Source organism: Lytechinus pictus, unplaced genomic scaffold, assembly GCF_037042905.1.
Source record: "Lytechinus pictus isolate F3 Inbred unplaced genomic scaffold, Lp3.0 scaffold_20, whole genome shotgun sequence".
NCBI lineage: Eukaryota > Metazoa > Echinodermata > Echinoidea > Temnopleuroida > Toxopneustidae > Lytechinus > Lytechinus pictus.
In genome coordinates this window covers 1,104,532-1,125,913 of record NW_026974141.1, presented here as the reverse complement: position 1 = coordinate 1,125,913, position 21,382 = coordinate 1,104,532, and the positions used below count along the sequence as shown (strand labels likewise).

Here is a 21,382-nt window from a genome sequence, read left to right as displayed (position 1 = left end):
AAGGTCATGAATTTATAAGACCAAGCTCCATTTATCAGTATTAAATACTTTGTTATCTGAATTTTATTGACCCCTCATAATTTTCTAAAAATAATAAGTGCCGGTCGATAGTAAGTTGTTGTCGCGGCTTTTTCTGAAATAGTTACCCGCAGGTTTAAAAATTACTGACCTTTAAATATGTTTTCTTTTTGTTCAAATTCTCTTACTTGTTAGGTTAAGAATTCTCCGAAGAGTTCATGTTAAGGGGGGGGGGGGGCAACTGCTGACCAACATTTTGCGTGGTCTCTCATTGACTGCGGTATCATAACTAGCTATAGTCTTAAAACGTACATTTTTAGATAAATATACATGTATATAAAATACAGATAAGAATTAGCCAATGATTTCATTTTTATAGAGAAACTAAAAGAATGTTTCATACGAAAGTTCTTGTGTTGGCACTGAGACACAATTACTTCATTAGGAATTTACAGATTAGTGAATTAGCACGTTATCATCAATTGGGCTTATATTACAAGACTATATACTGCTTTAGAATGATGCATTATGGGTCAGGATCCTGGCCATGTTTGAGTAGTTAAGGACGTCAGGTGGTGCTATGGAAGATGCTGGTTCATTTAAAAAAAATAGATTTGGTCGGTTTGAAGTAGGTATCATCACGAAAACGACCATGAAAAGAATACCTATATGCTTTACAGCATCATGCGTGGAAAAAGGGTACTAGTATATGGTATAGGCCTATAGGTGCATTTACGCACCTTTCATTCCTGATAGGTAGGCCTACATAATTGCACCCGTTAAAAGTCAAATTGTGCATCAGTCTGAGAATTGCTAACAAGGGCCCCGTCTTACCAAGAGTTACAATTGATCCAATCAATTGTAACTTTATGGAAATCCATCAGTCATAATTATTTTCTACAGAAAGTTTGCACAATGTCCTTTGTAGGCAAAGAGAAGCTCAGTGAATTTTTAAGAAAACAATAGATGCATGAGTACACATCATAGTTAGAAAATATTTTGAACAAACATGCTTAGATGTTGACGTTGCTGGCCGTCAAGAGTTGTGATTGATCGGATCAATTGCAACTCTTTGTAAGACGGGGCCCAGATGTAAACTGCGAGGTTAAACATTTTTTTTTTAGATCGCGCAGCAATTTTACCGAAATAGTGAAATCTTTGACAATTCACTGTTTTGTTATCCTAACATATGAAATGCCCATTTGCTTTGCTTGTTTTACTCTTTTCATTAAAATCATATAATTTTCCTACCTGGATATATCCCTTTAAACATTCAGGCTGTTTGGAAGTATAACATCACTTTTTTTTGTATCACAACCCGAGCTGTAGTTTTGGTATTCGAATGGAATGAGGTCGATATCACAAGTCCCTTCGGCGACGTCACTTTTAATTCCGTGATCAGCTCTTCAAATTCTACCAAAGAATTCAACAGTATTACGCTACATTCATACCAAAGAAACTGACCCCAAACCGACAAATAGTTATGTCATTGGTAGTAACGTAATAGCTTTGATCGGTCTGGAACTCGGTTTCGTTGGTGTGCCTGTAACCGAAACCGAGTCCAATCCGATCGATGGTATGTCACTGGAATCAATGTTAGTAGCTTTGACCGGTCTGGAGTCGGTTTCGCGGGTCTGACTGTACCCGAAACCGACTACAAACCGACCGATGATATGCAACTGGAATCAATGTAGTATCTTTGATTGGTCGGTTTCGCGGGTGTAAATGAAAGACAGCTATTAGACAAAAAATGATATTTCAAAAAGTTAGGGCTCTGAACTGAAATATTCAACCAGCCAAGTTGCAGACTGAGAATTGTAACTTTAACCTGATTGGTAGGCTGTGGGGGTGAACAGCCAATCAAAATCAAGGTATGAATAATAAGTTTTATGCACCAGTGTACTGGTATGTGTTCTTTTATGATTCTTTTTAAGGCATTGATATTTTATTTGTTGGTTATTTATAAACATTTAGGGGCCTGGTTTGGAAAAAAAACATACAAGCAAACATAAGTAAAAGCTTTCGTTCCAAAATGAAGGTGATTTTTTTTGGTTAAATTTTTACAATTTAGCATGCCAACCTAACTTTCAGGAGGTGCTGCCTATGGTATATAACATACGCAGCAACCACAGAGAAATCTGGGGGAGGGGTGTGCTTCAGGAGGGTGCTCCCCGCTTCCCACACAGTAAAAAAATTATACAACGCTGTGTACTATATGAACCTTACATTTATTGTTTAAACAGTTTAAACAAGTGTTTAAATCTTAAGCAACAAAGTCCAATTTTCAATATCTAATCTTCAATAAATTAAACATGATTGTTCAAACGGTTAAACAAATTATAAAATCTTAAACAGCGTTTTAACTGTGCAGGACCGTCAGTTGACCGTGTAAACGTGACATTATTGCGTCCAACTGATTCTTGGAAACCGGCTCGAATTTTATTTGTTAGATTTTTTAAAAGTTTTATATACTCTTAAAAGAAATGGGATGATAGTTACTAGGTTATAGGATAACCGGATGCAATTTGTATTCTGAGTCGTATTCGACTATTTTCTGGTCAAATTTAAGAGGAACTGAGTAGTTTGTGATTATGATAATATTACTAGACTTATCAGTTGCACATAGATGACCGTACTCAGCTGACCGTACTGATCATGCTGTTAGGGTTATTTTAACGAGCTTGTTTTCAGTAAGACTGTACACTCTTAAAATAGTTGGGCAAAATATGCCAAACTTTTAACCAACCCTGGTAAACAAACTGTCCACACAACTATTGGTTAAAATCTGCACAAATTTGGTAATAAAAACTTATAATCGGGTAATAAATTTGCTCAATCGATAACAATTGCCCAGAATTTATGTAGTTTCTACCAACATACCCAACACAGTGGACAGTATGTTGCCCAGCATTTTAAGTGTGTAGGGTATATTCAGAGACACGAAACAATAATTTGCAAAACAACAACAGAAAGTAAACTTTTAAGTTTTGCTTCATTTATTTATAGATGAAATTATATTCTTAGAAATATGTCACACATAAAGAACAATTCGTTCTGCTCTGATACCGATTGTATATAAATAGAGTACTCAACTATAGGCCTATATTTGATTAGGTTTCAAGTGCATCTACGAGTTTGAATAAAACGAAGTTGCTAAATATTAGTTGATAAATCAAAACCACGAAAATCCTTAACCTAGCTTATCGAATAAAAGATTATATTGCTGTAAAATAATTGCCGGTTGACAATGAGCTAATATAATATTTGTGAAATTAATAACTTTTCGATCAAGTCATTTCAAAACATTTATAACATTTGACTGCAAATTATTGAAGCGTATGAGAGGAGAAATTGATATGTTTAAATAAAATTTTCACTAGGCTGGTATATCATGTATTATTGCCGTCTGATTGAATATTAATCAACATTTTGAATAAAAATTTTGATGATTTTTTGATGCAATCTATTCAGATTGACGAAGAAAATGAATATATGTTTATGAGTCCACAATCTATCTTAATATTTTCGAAGCTGAGTGTGTACTGCGATGAAAAACATGTAGGTCTAGGTCGATATTCATACATTTACAAGACTAAGATAGTATGTTTCAATAGGCTTTACTCGGCAATGCCTTTTGCATGTCTTCTGGCAAATGACTGTAATCGTAGATGAATTTACAGACCATTTTCGGGGTAACGTTGGGGGCGTACTCGACCTCGAATCTGGACAGATTACTGTTTGCGCTATCCTTCATGACTCGGTCTTTTCCGCCGGGGATCTCGACGTGGAGTTCCTCGATGAAGTAAGATAAGAGTTCTTTGAACAGGAGACCGTGTCCCACGACGAGGACGTGGATGAGGCGGTCATTGGTCGTCGTCGTTTCGTTCTTCTGGAGCTCGACCTGTTTCTTGCAGACGTCGTAAAAGGCTTTCACGACTCGTTGTCTTGCCTGTGGTTTTTAGAAATGAAAAAATGAACGAAAATTAAAGATACATATATTATATACATAATAAATAATGATAGATGAATAAGTATAGATTATGTAAATTATGTCTTTCCTAACATGCAAAAGACCCAGACCACGTTTTATAGCTAGTCTGCTTTGCAAACCCTTTCCTCGAGTTAACTGGTCTGAACTCGCAGCCTACGATGACTAGTGTACTTTTTTTTTTAATCAGTTTTATTTGGTTTAACCATCTCATACGTATACAGACTTGTCAGAGCAACACACTATTTCATAATCAAGTGTATAACATCAATATAATATATACAATAACACTGCACAGTATGGATAAGTTACTTTTTTGATAAAAACTACATAAGATAACAAGAACAAAAACACAGAAAAGGAACAAAAGAAAGAACTACTACAAAGCAAAACAGCTTTCTTTGTCTTAATTACCCAAAACCTAAACGATTCTATTTTTAAACAAATCTACGCATTGTAATGTTGCTACAAGCAATATATTTTTCTGTTTGGTAGACTTGTTTTAATTTGGTAATAAACAAGTCAAAAGATGGCAGGATATTGATATGTCATTAGATATAAAGTTTTCTTTGCAAAAATAATACAATTTTGCTTAGTTTTCTTCGCTACAATAATCAGATAATACAATGATTCAATAAACATGCTTTTGTAAGACACTCTCGCTCAGAAATTGAAACAGCAAGTTTTATATTTGCTAGTCTTATGTAAAGACCCATTTGTTAATCCAGGCTTTCAATTCGGGTCTGTGCCGCAGACTATTATGATAGCTAACAATCGTGAATATTGTATTAAAGTTTTACTCCATAATATTCCTTACGTTCATGAAACCAGTTTTATAGATCCTAAGTTTTAGCTCAATCTTTGAACTGGAAATGTCATTACCATTCCTCCAATTCAAATCAATGTGTAATACTAGTAGCTAAAAATAAAATTTATATATTCCGAAAGTGGCGAACTTAGTAATTGAACTCATCAAACCCATTGACTGGAGTGGTATTAGGATATGTTTCAAGTATGCCTATATGTAAATTTACTTTCTTCCAAAACTTAATGTGTAATAACTTGAAGGAAAATGTATATTTCGAAAGTGGCAAAGTAAGTATCACGCAATCCACTCATCGAGCCCATAAACTTGAGTCGTATTTAAATGAAAAAACAACATTTTTTTGCTTTTTTGAAAAACGTGAAATATCTTAATGTCATTACTCTGGATTAATCGGACATGTCAGAAATGATTTCAAAGTAGTTGATAGCAAAGGAAAGACAAAAAAAAACCCTGGCTTTACATTAGTAAGGGGAAAGCGTTGACATATCGGACAGGAACTGCAAAAGCCCCTCATCCCTCCCACTTTAATAAGTGTACAAAAAACGTAAAATAATTATCATCTGATTGCGAAGTTAATCAGCACCCCCCCCTCCCTCATCCCTTCAAAACCCTGACTGCATGGATTAAAAAAAAGGTATTTCCTCCAGAATCATGGTGATTAATGTCAGACCAAAATTTGACAAGCAAAAAAAAAGGGGGGGGGGGGAGGTCTTCTCCTGTGTAGGCTAGATGTATTCCACTTGAAAAAAAAAATAAACAAACAAGGCTCTCAAGGGGGGGGGGGTGACAAGCCGGTTATGCCCCCACTTTTATTTTGTTTTTTTAATTTTAATTTTACATGTTTTCGGGGGCTACTTTTTACAACTTTCCTAATTCTATACACAATATTGGATAAGCTAAACATTAAAACGAACGGGAATTTTCAGGGCTTCAGTTCCTTTTGAGTTTCCGGAGCTAAATCGCACGAGGCCCCCTGTATTTTTCCCCCTGCTATACATGTTATCTTAACCAATCATTTGAAAGAATATGCATATCATTTCCAAGGTTGCTGTAACTAACAATTGCTTTCATCATGGCAGAGACACTGAGGAATTACTTAATGTCATCCCATTCTTAGGATATTAATTAATTACTTTTTTGTCTCTATGAAAGTGCATTGGCAGTTGGAGTGGTACTTTCCGTTCCTATAATTAGTCACAAAAGATTTGGTTTCTTTGTAGGGTCCGTCAAGTTTAGTATGCCTATAGTGTTCATTGAATGTAAATATATCTTCATATATTCTAACTTTACTGCTAATGATAGAACGATTCTGAAACATATTATGTAACCAATCGAGAGCGTTTTTATTGATATGAATTAGTCCCTCATATTCATTAAATAACAACTTATATCACAAAGAAGGATCAGAAATGTATGTCTCAGATTTTATATATAAAATGAATACATGGCACTTTTATGAATGAATGCATATAATGAATGCACGATACTTTTGTTTTCATAGCCTCATAAATCCTGAGATTGATGAAGTTTCGTCTTCTTACAAACCTTTGTTTAATGATTATTTTGTTGAGATTTATGTATTATCATGACAAGGGTAGATACGTGGGCGAATAACAAAATAGGTGAAACATAATGAATTATCGGAAGATGCATGTAAGGAGCATTTATCCACTATATAGTGCATATCAATAAAAAAAGGTTTACACTTTGATAAAGTCCTGAGAATTAAAAAAAAATACAAATGGTGATTAAATCCTTCACATATCCTCTTGGGTTTGGGTCTCATCTAATGAAAGTAAAAATTTTAACAGGATATTACACTTGAGTGAGCACTGTCCATTTTTGTAAAGCTCGTACGGAGTAATCAGTTTGCGCAGAAATGCTCATTTTCACGTTGTGTCAAGGAAAATGGTTATTAACAAACTGTGCAGTAAGTTTCTCATATTTTTATTTTGCATTTTTTTTTAACAGATACATTTTAACATTTTGTAACAACTTTGCCACCCAAATTAACAGTCAAGCACAGTGGGATCTGAGGACATAACTAAATGTAAACAAAAGTTAATTCCAGAAATCTCCAGCATTCTTTTTGTTTCACTTAGTGGGTTTACATTGCACTTGTTTCTTTACACTTTTCCCCAAACCTAAAATCAAGCTTAAAAGCTTAGCCATTTCATCACAGCTCCGTGTATTAAAAGCAAATATAATCACGATGGCCTCGTGTGTGGGGAGGGGGCGGAACGCAATGGCGCTATATGAAGTGTTTGGGTAAGGAAACAAGTTAAAAAGGTAAAAGATATCTTCAAATCAATCTTCTTAGCTGAAGTCCACGTGCTCTTCATGATTTACTTCTACTTTTATCCATAGCACTATAAGTTCTGCACATATCTTTTTTCACGAACTTTTAAATAGTATAAGTGGTGCTCATTCAAAGATTTTTCGACAGTTATATCGTCATGCTTAAATAGATCTGTACCGAGGTATGAATGTGGAAAAGGCTTCAGGATATTACAAATATATTATTTTAAAGGATTATTTCTAAGTGTAAACTTTATTTTTGATACGCACTGTAGATTCAAAATGAAATCTATATGATGGAAACTTAAAAAAAAGAGGATAAACTCCGAAGCTTCGTACCTCTTGAAAAGATTCACCACCCTTTGGAACATGGGAACGGAATGTCAGCCCTTCCGAAGACAAAAAGCTTCTATACTCAGAGATCTTAATGCCCTCCTTATCACCAAAGCTCTGTCAAAATAAGAAAGAAGAGAACCATGGATATCATGTCATTTCTTTTTATTTATTTAATTTTGAACAAAATACAAAATCAGGTAAATTTAGTCGATTTAATACAAATTGATAAGATTGTGCAATCGTCACAGTTAAGTTAAATATCTAGCATGGATGTTAAAGAACTGATGAATATTAGGTCAGAACGGTGTCACTGGGTGTGTTCACACTTAGGACTACGTTTTTTTGTGTGTGCAAAGCTAGTTACCAAGAATGAGTATTGCATTTCCGTTTATTTGAATACAAGATAAAAGAACAATTAAATGCCTTGCTGATGTGCATAAGTGTCCGTTAAGATGTGGTTCAGTGTGAATACGATTCCAAACTGCGTACACCTCTGCAGTCTAGGTGTAGACTATGGCCCGTATTCTGAAATCAGGTTTAACTTAGACCACGGTCTAACTTTGTGCTAAAATTATGGGAAGCCAGCAATTTCGAAATTCTGTTTATATTGTATATTTATTATGTTTACTATTTTTTCCTTTTGCTTTCATAATGAAGAAAAATACTTCAGTTATCATTCCCAGATAATTATGAATAATTTGGGTGTCATGTGAGTTAATAAATTGGATGTGTACTGTTAAGGATTTGCGTCCCAATTGGCTCTCCATAGTTACACCACAACTTTAAACCAGGGTTTAATTTAAACCCGAGTTCAGATTACGGGCCAATGTGTTTTCGTAGTGGACTGTTATTGTGATTCACTTTATTAAAACGCTCAAAATCGAAAGTGTAAATATTATATCAAACTGTGGACACTGAATAGTTTGATTTTATTGAATCCTAATAGCAAATAAAGATAAAGGAATTTGTATAAGAAATCGCCACCAGTAAATAGAATTACTGGCGGATCCAGGGGGGGGGGGGCGGCACAGCAGGCCCGTGCCCCGCCCTTTTGAGAGGCACAATTAAAATTTGTAATGTAAAAATGCCGTTATAACAAAATTGTGCCCCCCCCCCTTTGAAAGTGAAGTCCTTTTTTTGGTCAATTTTTTTCTCGGGAAAATGTGCCCCCCTTTCCAAATATCCTGGATCCGCCCCTGCTAAAATGATCTGTATTATCAAAATTAGTAATGATAACTGAAGATGTAGAAAAAAGAAATATTGTTTAAAAACACTCACCCGCTCTCTGAAGTCAACTTCCTTTACAACATCGAGTGGGGGCGTCCTTAAAGATTGGAGAATGAGCTCGGTTGTCTGTGGTGGGAAAATAAGCAGAATTATAAGCTTCGTAAATACGACACAATAATCAGGGATCGCAGAACGGTTTCGAAAGTGTGTGTGTGGGGGGGGGGGGTGGGCTGACCATGCAAAAAATTACAATCAGATGGTCACTTTAGCGTTTTTGTAAATGGTTTTGGAAAAAAAGTGATCATTGTGTTGCCGTCTTTCTATTCGTTGTTTCTCCCGCATCCATATCTAAAAATCAATAAATTGCTCATATTTCCAATTCCACAGCTATTGATATTGCATGATGATTTGCTCTTAATATATTTTATCAGTTTACTCATGAAGAGAGAAAAAAATATGTCGGCCTATATACCTGGTTGCATTTAATTCAAGCAAAGATTTATTTCAATAAAATGGACATTAGAATAAAAAAAGTGAATACGGATATAGTGTTTAAATTTGAATTACGATTGTGCACGGAAAAAAGGCACAAACCAAGAGACTTTTGATATATATATATATATATATAAAAGAGGCAAAGCGGTAACGCATTATACTAGTTCCAACAGATTTATTTCCAAGTCAAAATTTTCGACGTAAATCCCACGTCTTCTTCAGGGATACAATAAAGCTCACAGTCAACAATGGTAGGCGTAGCTTAAATCAGTGTTCCCCAGATGCCATTTGGAAAAATTGGTGGTGCCGAAAAAATGTCTCCGCCGGGAATCGAACCCGGGTCGCCAGCTTTGAACATTATTGCCTTAACCCTGTTAACCACTAGACCTCAGAGACGGGTTAGTGGCTAGGGCGACCCCGATCCGATTGACCGTCAGATAGACAGATTTTCGACACCCCCAATCAAATGTCCTTTGTCGGGTGTAGATGGGTTTTGAACAATGACAAGCCGCCATGCCTCAGCTGGATCAAAGCTATTGCTTATAGATACAGTACATGTATTGGATAAATTATACAAAATGTGAGAAATTATATATGTACAACAGCTTTGGCAACACTTTTTATTTAAATATATTGTGAAAGAAATGAATAAAGAGAACAATTGTAGGCGGAGCTTAAATCAAAGTTCCCCAGAGCTATCTGCACTCATCTACACCCGACAAACTTAAAGGTCAAGTCCACCCCAGCAAAATATTGATTTGAATAAGTAGAGAAAAATCAAACTAGCGTAACACTGAAAATTTCATCAAAATCGGATGTAAAATAAGAAAGTTATGGCATTTTAAAGTTTCGCTTATTTTTCACAAAACGGTGATATGCACAACTCACCGACATGCAAATGAGTCAGTCGATGATGTCCATCACTCACTAATTCTTTTGTTTTTTATTGTTTGTATTATACAATATTTCATTATTTACAGATTTGACCATAGGGACCGTCTTGACTGAACCATATAGTCTTGAACAATGCTAATTCCACATGTTCAGGGAGGAATTAATCACCGTTTCACTTGACAATGAGGAGAAAATTAGAATATTCCATATCTCATATAATAAAATACAAAAGAAATAGTGAGTGGATGACGCCATCAACTTCCTCATTTGCATACCGATCAGGATGTGCATATAACTGTTTTGTGAAATTAAGCGAAACTTCAAAATGTCATAACTTTCTTATTTTACATCCGATTTTGATCAAATTTTCAGTGTTATGCTTGTTGGATCTTTTTATTTAAATCAACTTTTTGTTGAGGTGGACTTGTCCTTTAAGGAAATTTGATTGGTGGTGTCGAACATCTGTTTATATCTGACGGTCAATCGGATTTGGGTCGCCATAGCCACTAACCCGTCTCTGTGGTCTAGTGGTTAAGGCACCGGCGTTCAAAGCTGGGTGGCCGGGTTCGATTCCAGGCGGATACATTTTTTCGGCATCACCAATTTTTCCAAAGGGCACAAAAAAAGTTGTTTTGAAATTATTTTTTTAAAGATTTCCTTTTCTCACCTGTGCTGCTCTCAGGAGGTCGCTCGTGTAAACATAGTCTATCTTCTCATTGGCTAAACGATGGCCCAAACTCTCCGCTTGGAGGACGCCATCTCCCGATAGGGGTGAGTCAGTTTGTCCTGCGGTTCGAAAATGATAGGATTACATGTAATCAGCTCAAATGATATCTTAAATCAAACGGTGAACTATAGAGGTGCAGAGAAAGGGATAAAAACTGCTAGAATACGAAGAAGAAATGAAGAGGTTAAAGGATAGATAGATAGATACAGATATATGGGGGAGAGAGAGAGATTTGATTTGATTTGATTTATTTTATTTCCACATTTCTAAACAAAAAACAAAGAATATACAAGTATAACATTTTTTTTCAATATTACATAATAAGCAAATATTTTTTTAAACATAATGAATAATGCACATAAATCATTATAAAATATCAACTGTACTGTGAAATTATATATCTATATACATTTTCTTTAATTACTGAACATATATATAGAAATGTGGGAGACCTTCATCTTAAGCTTGGAGCTTGAAAGCGATGGAGGCCTCGGGTTAGAGAGAACAAGAGAGAGACGGACAGAGAAAAAGATAATACAGAAGACAATGATATTATTTATGTGTAGCATGACGATCCGTTGCCGTCTTAAAATAGGAACGTTCATTTCGAGAAAAAAAAAACAAGAGCATAGAATTTGGAGCTTGCAAATTCCCCAATGAGTCATTAATAAGTTTTCATTACCTTGTACAAGTTTTGCTTGGTTGAATGTGCTCTCTCCGCTGCAGAACATTACAAAAGATAACGTAAAAATGAAACAGAAATGTCAAAGGCAATATAAAAAAATTTGTATCACGTATTTGTTGACATTAAGCAACGACTAATCTCATTTAGACATTAATGATGCGTATTTGCGACCTTGTTTTGCGCAAAAAATGCAATTTTTACCATTTTGAATAACAACAAAAAATACGCTTCTTTTGCCAAAATGTTATTAAATTTTATGTTTCACATTATTGGGATACGACTTAAAAACAGACAAATATGCAAGCAAATATTGTTGTTGTTATTGTGTGTAAGTGTGTGTGTGGTGCATGTAGGCGGATAACTTATATACTATTTGTAGGTCTGTCAACCCATAGTCAACCTTACTGGTAATGAGCATCGTATGGACAAAATATTAACGATAAAGAGGAGGGGGAATGAGTTCATTGTAGCCTTGTCAAAGACTTAAAAAACTGCCACAATGGCCCGTATTCTGAATTCGGGTTCAACATAAAATCAGTTTTAAAGTTGTGGTTTAAGTATGGATAGCCAATTGTTACATAAATCTCTAACAGTAGAGGTATCATATTTCAGCTCATTTTGCTCTCAAATCATTTATAATTGCCTAGGAAGTATAAATAGATGATTGTCTTCACCATTGAAGAATCAGGAAAGAGCACAATAAGAAACATATAACTTAATTAAAAAATGACGCTTTTAGCTTCCCATAACTTTAGCACAGAGTTAGACCATGGTCTATGTTAAACCTGACTTCAGAATACGAGCCAATGTGTTTAAAGTCTTGGTAAAGGATCAGCAAACTGGCATTATATAAAATATAGAATTATGAATATCTTTTGGGGGCCAGGAGCCAGATTTTTCCAATTTTAACATTTTCATTACAAATAAAGTATCACGTTTTAGATGGCATCTCACACAAAGCATGTGCTGTATTTATATATTATTTCAGGAATGTTTAATAAAATGAACGAATGTTTTTATACAATGAATGATTTTACACACGAAAATGATTTTTTTTCTTTTTATTTTCTTTACACACATCATTGTATACAATTAAACAGAAAACACACAGTTAAATACATTGCAAAGCAATAGTTAATTTGATATGAAACGATCGATCATTTCAAAGGGATGGTCCGGGCTGAAAATAGGTATATCTAAATAAATAAGTTAACATTCACAAAGCAAAATGCTGAAAACTTCATCAAAATCGGATAACGAATAACAAAGTTATTGAATTTTTAAGTTTATGAAAATATGCACATCGACATGAATATTCAATAGGTGGGCTGATAATGTCACATCCCCACTTTCCTTTTTCTTATGCTATTTAGATCATAAATGTTTCATTTTTTCATGTGTCTCCATTACAATAAGTTGCGGCAATAAAATTAACTAATGCACTTAATCAGTTGTCAATCCAATCGTTTAAGTTCTTAGCAGAAAATTTTGGAATAAACCTAATTTCAAATAATAAAATACAAAAGAACAAATGGGGATATGATATCATCAGCCCACCTAATGAATATTCATAAAGGCATGCCTAGAACTGTTTCACCGGAATAATGCAAATCTTTAAAATTCAATAACTTTATTATTTGTTATCCGATTTTGATCAATTTTTCAGCATTTTGCTTTGTGAATTTTACTCTATTTATTGGAATATAAATATTTTTAGCTTGGATCATTCCTTTTAAACAAAATTAAACATTTAGAAGCAAAGTTAATAAATTGTAAGATAGGCACAATGAATGGCATAATAATTAGGGCTGATCTCATTGAGAGACATCTGTACAAAGGCCTATACTTAAAAAAATCTCTAGATCAACAAAAATAGAGTTTGATGCCTATATAGAGGTGAAATATATAGTTGTATATACTCACTGTCGAGCGAGGCTGAGGATGAATTTCACCATCTTAATCAAGAAATATGTCTTTCTTGTTTCCTCCAAATGGTTAATGATCAGTTCAACTTGGTTTAACGTACCTCTTACCAGTCCTTGTTGCAATGTAGTGAGTGAGTATGGAACAATGACTAAGACATTCTCGATGTCGGAAGTTTTTACGGCTAGTCACACGAACTAAACCGATTCAAAACCGATCGGCAATATGTCATTGGTAATAACATAATATCTTTGATCGGTCTGGTGTCGGTTTCACATGTGAGACTGGGGCATTGGAAGGAATACCAGCATTAAGTTCTATTATCAAAACGCGAGAAAAACCGAGGGTGGGGGGGGGGGTGTAATCTCTCTCGCTCTCTCTTTTATCCGGGTGCTATGATCTGTGCTGGAAAGAATAGAGTGTTACACAGTGTGTTCACAGTGTGTACTGTGTAAAGATGTATTTCACACTAAAATGCTTATATGCAACAGTTTGATGATAATTGCACAGTGTAAATACATCCACAGTGTTAGTGTACACAGTGTGTTCACACTGTGTACTATGTGAAGATGTACATACTGTTAATATTCTAACAGTGTGTGGTAATTTCACATTATATTTCACACTGTGGGGCACACTGAGAACACACGTCGAACGCACTCTGAAGACTATGTGAACACATTGTAACCCCAATATGGGACACACTGCGAACATATACTTACCCACCCTAACACACACACTCACACTCTGAATACACTGAAGACAACGCGAACACAATGGAGAACTCGCTGTGTTCTTTCCTGTAAGCAAATAATAATAATATTAATAATAATAATAATGATAATAATAATAAGGCAGTTCTTATATAGCGCATATCCCAGTATGTCATAACGCCCCTGTGCGCTTCCAAATGACTATTAAATTATATTTATACAATTAGTAAATATTTGCTTGTGTTCATCAAAGGATTCTTGCGCAACTTAAAGAGGGTTATTTATTTTCATTGTTTACACTTTGGGCGGGTATTGCCGTTAATTTTGCATTTATGCCTATACTATGCCTGTATACTATAAGCATAAGGTCATGATCATTGTAACACTATCATTACCGTTGTAGGCTATAATTATTAAAAAAACGTTTTTCTTATGAATGTAAAGAGATTCGGATTATCACTTGAAATTGATCCCTAGATTTGAGCGTCAGCAATTCAAAATGACTATTCACAGTCAGCCTTCGACTTTCAAATTTCTTTAATGCTAAAGAGCTAATCTAGTCACTATAATCAAGGGCGCCGGAAGCGGGGGGGGGGGAGGGGGGGGGCACTTGCCCCCCAAAGACAATTTTTGGGGGGCAAAACGAGATTTCCCCCCCCCCCCATGTGCCCCCCTTAAAGTAGAAAAATGATAAATATTTAAGGACAAAAGTAAACGATGAAGGCACTTTTCTGCCTAAAAATTGTCATTTCCATTGTCAAAAATGAAAAAAATTCAATTGCAATTGCATATCAGAGTAAGCCTCGCGTCTGTTGACGAACATGTCCCTCTGTAAAATATACCTTTGAGAAGCCCCTTTTCCATCTTATTACATTGTGATAACGTTTAACCTTTTAATTAATACATTTCAGACTAAAACCGAATGGCGAATTGAAAGTGGTTCACCAATGCATGCTGGCTGTGTCGGCTAACAAACGCGCGGTCGCCCAGAATCGCTCAGACCGGACCCGATGTCACTAACGCGCGTGAACGCTAGTTACTCGAGCAACATATGGAATCTATGTCATAGCTGTCAAGCCCAGAAACCATAACATCTCGAGATCGTCATATATTACTCTAGGACATACTCTCAATCTTCCATTTTTTTCTTCGGAAGAAGTAAAATTGATAGGCGAGAAATTGGAAGTTTGAGAGTAGGTCCTAGAGTAATATTTCTTGAAAATGTGTGTAGTTCTGAAAATGACTGTAAAACAGAAAAGGTTAAAGAGTTAAAGAGGCTTGAGTTGGATTATTGGAGATCCCGGGGAGAAGATGCTAGCTTGAGTCGGCGAATGGAGTGCAGAGCAGGAGTACTCATCTATCAAATACTCAAGCCTCTTCAACTCTTCAACCTTTTCTGGTTTACTGTCTTTTTCAGGACTATGCTCATTTAAAAAAAAATACTCGACTCCCAACTGTCCACTTCCTCCTCTATCAATTTCACTTCTTCCTCTATCCACTTTTTCGAAAACTCCACATGGTGTACCGTCAACTACATCCGCTATTGAAATGTAATTGTTTTCTTCTAAATAATGTTACATAATGTACATTGTGAACTGCGGTAGTTTCTTAATCAGTTCATGATTATTTACAAATGAACAGTCCTGCAAATGAATATTTCCTGGAATTTGATATTCATCATTTCCTAGTTATGGTCACATTTTCCCCAGAAAATATGTAAAGAAAAATGAACATTTTTAAGGAGTCATCCAAAAGTGCTTCCCGGCCATATGAAACGTGCAAAAGGAAACACATAAATCGAAACGTTTTAAACTTCAATGATTTTCAGAAAAGGGTTAAATTGTTAAACAATTAAGCTTGTCATATTTCTTTTTCCTCCAGTTACAAAATATGAAACGTATTGCCCATGCATGGATAATCTGGGACTATCTCCAATGCTGATGTCAGAAATGATTTGCATAGAATGGGGATTTAAGTGCTTATCGACATCTGCCACGTCAGAACAGTATGACATTTTGAATGTGAAAAGACAGTCATTAGAATTTCTTTCATGTGTTTCTGTTGTTACGCTTCTTGTTCTGACAGGAATTACTTGAAACTTATATTGTGCTCTCTCGCGTCGTCCGTGTATGTAAATGTACATAAATAAATGTTTCTGAAAGGATATTGCATGAAAAATGGAATTTCTGGTATTGTGAGTCAATATAAGGGTAATACGTAATTTAATTGATCAGACATGAAAAACACATTCCGAAGCGACTGCTTTGCGCGTAGATTTCATAGGTTTTCATAAATTATGAGTATAGTCTTTCGTAGTGAATTCTATGTTTAATTCTCAAGAAATTTATTTTTTGAATGCTCTTAGAAACGCAACTTTTATACTCCATTTTTACACAAAGTCCTTACCATGGGGGTCCCACACCCTCTCCCGCTCGATCGCTTCGGTATCTCACGCTGTAAAAAATATTGTGCCCCCTTCGGTATTTTGCCCCCCCCAAAAAAAAAACTGAAAGTGTTCCGGCGCGCCTGACTATAATCACACCTCCTCTCAGAGTGAGACGGGGGACCAGTCGTTATGTAGTGAGATTTACATCTTTTGATAGTGCATTAGAGCTTCTTCTGGAGTGAAAATGTCTAAAAATATTTCATTTCATTTCATTTCATTTTGTTTATTTTCGTTCCAACATTTACAACTTTTTCGTTCATTGTTGATGTACAACCTAATGCACACTGTTTTTAATCAATACACAGTGTTCCCTCCAGGAGCTATAATGCGCTCTCAAAAGATGTAAATCCCATTCCAAAATGAATGATCACTTGCCCCCGGGGGAGGGGGGGCAGGCAAATGTATTGCTCTACACATGCATGACGTGCGTGACCAAATTATTTCCAAACACCCCCTAAACGAGTTTTTTCCCTGTGTGCAAAATAACCCCATAAACAAGTTTTTCGGGGGCTTTATTTACACATTTTGGCCCCTAAACAAGTTGTCGCCAGAATATGACCCCGGGGGAAAAGCTAGGGGAAAAACATACCCTAAACACGTTTGGCTAGTCTAAAAAAAGCTTTGAAAAAAAACCTATATGCGTTTGACCCCGCGATTGACCATTGACCAGTCTTTCAAAACCACCCTTTTTCCTGAAAATCGGTGTTTTTGATACCCTTAACGAGTGCACGTGCGGCCCGCGTCCAAAACACCCATTTAAACGCGTTTGTTTGGTCACGCATGTGTACAGCAATATATTTGACTCGTCTCACTCTGATAGGGGTGTGAATAGATTAGCTCTTTTGCAGTCACACCAATTAAACCGATTGAAAATGAAAAAAAGAAAACTACCATTTAAAACAATATATTATTTTTTGATCGGTTTGGACATGGTTTCACCAGAGAGACTGAGCTTTTAAAGAGAATGATTATACAAAATTCGAATTCAAAAGTTTATTGATATAAACACATACAACATCTGTGGCGTAATGAGCTAAAAACAATGAGAGGGGCTATATATGGCGTATCTTTCAAAAGTTATTTAAAAAAATGCGAGCGAGGGAAGCGAACGGGCAGAACATTTGACATTTTTACTACAAATGTCCAATTTGTGATAGATTGTGACATGATATTCAGAAAATAACATGACATTTTACCCTTCTCTATTTCCTTTTATTTCCTTTTCTCTTTTTTTCTTGGTCATTATTTTTCTTTTTTAGTGGGGGGGGGGGGGTAAGCGCTCCAAGCCCCCATCTGTACGCCAATGTCCAACTGTAGTTTCGAAAGCTTATCTGATCTATTTCTATAAGTTTTGCTTTATTAAATAAATCACAATGCAATTTCGTTCTCCTTATTTTACTTTAAAGGGATGCTAAAAGTGATGATAACGATAAGGTCAATCCAATATACTCGAAACGAGCTTTAAGCTATTTTTTCTCTCAAATTTTATTTTAAAATAAATCGGCCGTGCTCTATGAGTTCCTTAATTCATGAATATGCAACGCTTTGCTTCTTTTGAAAATTATATATAAGAAGGCATGCATGAGAGGAATGTTTCCTTTTCTGCAATAATTTTTTAATATTCAAGGAACAGACGTGATCAAAATACCTAATACACAGGAAGGGCATTTAATATACTGGTATATGTTATTATGATAAAGCTCTCTGGCTAATCTTTTTTGTATTCGGTTCATTTTTGCTGGTAGAGCTTACTTTAACAACATATTTTAATGATCCTGCCACACAATAATGAGTCTGATGGGTTTTTTTCTGGTACTGATTATCTTATCTATTATGAACCTGGTATGTGTTTCATAATAAAAACTGTTCGTAAGTTCAAAGAAGACCGGCGAACCTTTCTTACGCGCTAAATAATCACCAATGAACATTAATGGTGAATATCATTTACCACAAGAAAGCGGGATCACCAGTCGTTCTTAAAACCGCTCTTAACTTACGAACAGCTTTATGAAACGACCCTCTGGTACAGACTGCACTGTTAGAAAATGTAGCCTTAAAATAAAAGAAGTTCCTGCAGCAGAGTCTCGAGATCACCTGTAATCTTACCAGATTGCGTAATGTTACAGAAAATTGGTATTTGGTGTATGCAACCTTACAAATTTCCTTTAAAGAAAACACCCTTTTCCCCTTTTTTAAACAGACCTCTTCTGTTAAATTGCAGAAAAAATCCCGTTTTATGAATTTACAGAATGATTCTGTTATTGCTTTCTGCAAAATCTTCCTTTTTTCTGTAAAATCAGTTTTTTTTTAACAGTGTGGGAGTGTTTTCATAAATTAATTCATTTACCATTCCAACAATATTGATAAAAATGATCAACCAATGAAGGACTAAAGTCAAGAATGAACGAATAAATCAAATGAACGTTTATCCACTCATCCATATACTCATCATAATTATGACAAAGACACAAATGCAATTAGATACGAAAGACCGTTTTTAGTATGCCATTCTTTATTTTTCTATCAAATATTTTTGGGGACAGACAGGGAAAAAATAAAAGCGAGAACAAGGGAAATGTGAAATATCTCTCATAGGTGACTTATTACATGAGCACCACATATTCAACTACATATATTCACATTCGTTTGTACAGAATAAAAGTAATTAAAAAAATCAATGTCAAAGTTCAAAACTATTAAACCTGTTAGTCACGTCACATTACTTTCCATTTTTATGGGTTTACCTCTTTTTGTGGGCGTTTAATAGCATCACAAAGCAAAACATAAACTGAATTAATTGATCTCCTCATCATTTTCATATTTCAACTTGTGTTTCCATCCTCCGGTCAGGTCACACAGAATACCCATTCTGCTGGTAATATTTTGGGTATTATTGTATAGTGAGGTCTATGTAAATAACATACATTTTGCTAGATTTCTAAAGATGTAACCTTCCCATTTTTCTTTTGATATCATTCTAGAACATCAAAGGTGATAAAATCTCGATTGTTTCCCTGAGGTACACCATTATCAATTTTGTATCGACTCAAATAATACAGAGAAAATGATAACGAAAGAGTCTTTCAAATGAAGTGAATCATATCATCTTTAAGTGACAAGCGGTATATCAGCAAGTATTTTTATCATTTCTTTTTTTACAGATCTTAGATAAGATATCTGACACTACAGGTTATATAAGTCAAAATTCGTGCTATAATAAAAACTATAACTGAAGACTAAGCATAGTGAAAATCAATAGCTGCATAATGCATGCACGCAAGCGTCCAAAAACAACAGTCAACTGACCCAAAGCCATTCTTGTTCAGTTCATTAGTGAGAAATTACTCGATCGCAACACGCGGTTCAGATCCCGCTGCCAAAACATTGATTTCAATTTGCCTCACTCGACCTAGGTGTAGTAAACTGTGTATCTGGCAAGAATTTTATTCCTTGAAATGCGGAAGAGGCGTATTGAAACGAGGAAAGCCAGATTTACATCAAAACCGAATTCGTGTATTCTGATGGATTTGCTACTGATTCGGTTCCGGTGTAACTAAGCTTTACACCAGAACCGAATCAGCTGCGAATCCATCCACTAATGTAATCGGGTGGTTTCGGGAGTACTCTGTTCTCCCTCCGCGAATGCTAGAAAATTCGGGATAGATTTGGGAACATTCGAATCCGCCGAAACCATCCGAATCAGGGCGTATTCGGCAGAATCGGTCCGAATGTATTCGGGAGAATTCAGTTTTGGTCCCGGCCTTAACCCAGGCTTAACGATGACAACGTTGATTAATATCCGATAGCTCAGTCACATTTGCTCTTTGGCGGGCGTAGGGCGAGTCGAAAATAGCCGTTTTAACATTTTTTTTGTACCAGCTACATAATTGGTTTTAATAAAAATGAATAAAACGACTGATTTCGACTCGCCGTACGGCCGCCGTAGAGTATTGTGACTGAGGTATTAATCGTGTTATGCTCCCCTTTTCAGATCGGATTGTCGACGTATACGGGCACTCGCAGTACTGTATATAGATACACTGCCCTATTTGGATACATTATAGTTTACCCGTTGTTGCTACTAAATAATTATTCGAAACATTATGTGGTCCCAAACGCTCAACGTTTGACGTTTTTAATTACATTCTCGAACATACAGCATAATTTATGCGATATCCAAAAAAAATGTGTTTTATTATTTTTTTTAAAACCAAATTATGCATTCTCCTTTTTTCTTTTCTGTGTAAACATGATAATGACTAAAATAAGTGTTATACGTTGTGTCACGAGGGTAATGTCATGCGCGTATGTATTGCGTAATGAAACACTGAATGCTCTTTATGTGAACATGTTCTTATCATACAATGTGCTCATAACGATGAGTTGACCACGATAATTAGTTCGTCTGGGAGTTGTTAGATGCATTTGTGTCACTTTTAACAGTCTCTAAGGTTGGCTTTCTAGCCTTGTATTTCGACGCCATATATACAAATGAAGAAACCATTTATGCCAACATTTCTAATTTACAAGTTTCATGAAGACAAAACTGGCCTTGATTTGATATATTTTTGACATGTTCACATCCAATATTGTTACGGGCCCCGCCAAAAATATTACTGCAAGAAGACGGCGCGTAGGAGACTGACGTAAATTCTTGCGTCACAGTTATTGTTAAGGTGGGGGGGGGGGGGTGATCTATTGTTCCATCCCCCACTTGAATAGCATGACGACACGGATTTACGCAGGATATCTAAAAGTTATTGTTTGTATCATGGTCAAAGTATCATAGATTCATAATCAAAGGTA

General features: G+C 35.5%; 1 protein-coding gene across 1 annotated transcript; it reads right to left on the bottom strand.

The window, feature by feature from the left end:
• Nucleotides 1-2,991: 2,991 nt before the first annotated feature.
• On the bottom strand, nt 2,992-13,571 carry LOC129283403 (fructose-2,6-bisphosphatase TIGAR-like). The gene is made up of 6 exons (XM_054919237.2): nt 13,418-13,571; nt 11,492-11,529; nt 10,750-10,868; nt 8,745-8,819; nt 7,470-7,580; nt 2,992-3,967 (listed from the first exon to the last, which is right to left on the bottom strand). The coding sequence occupies exons 1-6, from the start codon at nt 13,447-13,449 to the stop codon at nt 3,626-3,628; spliced, it is 717 nt and encodes a 238-aa protein (XP_054775212.2). The 5' UTR covers nt 13,450-13,571; the 3' UTR covers nt 2,992-3,625.
• Between the last annotated feature and the right edge of the window lie 7,811 nt (nt 13,572-21,382).

Bases quoted from the DNA above. Each gene is read 5' to 3' on its own strand.
- LOC129283403 (XM_054919237.2), bottom strand. From the start codon at position 13,449: ATGGTGAAATTCATCCTCAGCCTCGCTCGACA. The intron at 8,820-10,749 runs GTGAGAAAAGGA...TTCCCACCACAG, and splicing joins ACCTCCTGAGAGCAGCACAG to ACAACCGAGCTCATTCTCCA. The intron at 7,581-8,744 runs GTGAGTGTTTTT...TTATTTTGACAG, and splicing joins AAGTTGACTTCAGAGAGCGG to AGCTTTGGTGATAAGGAGGG.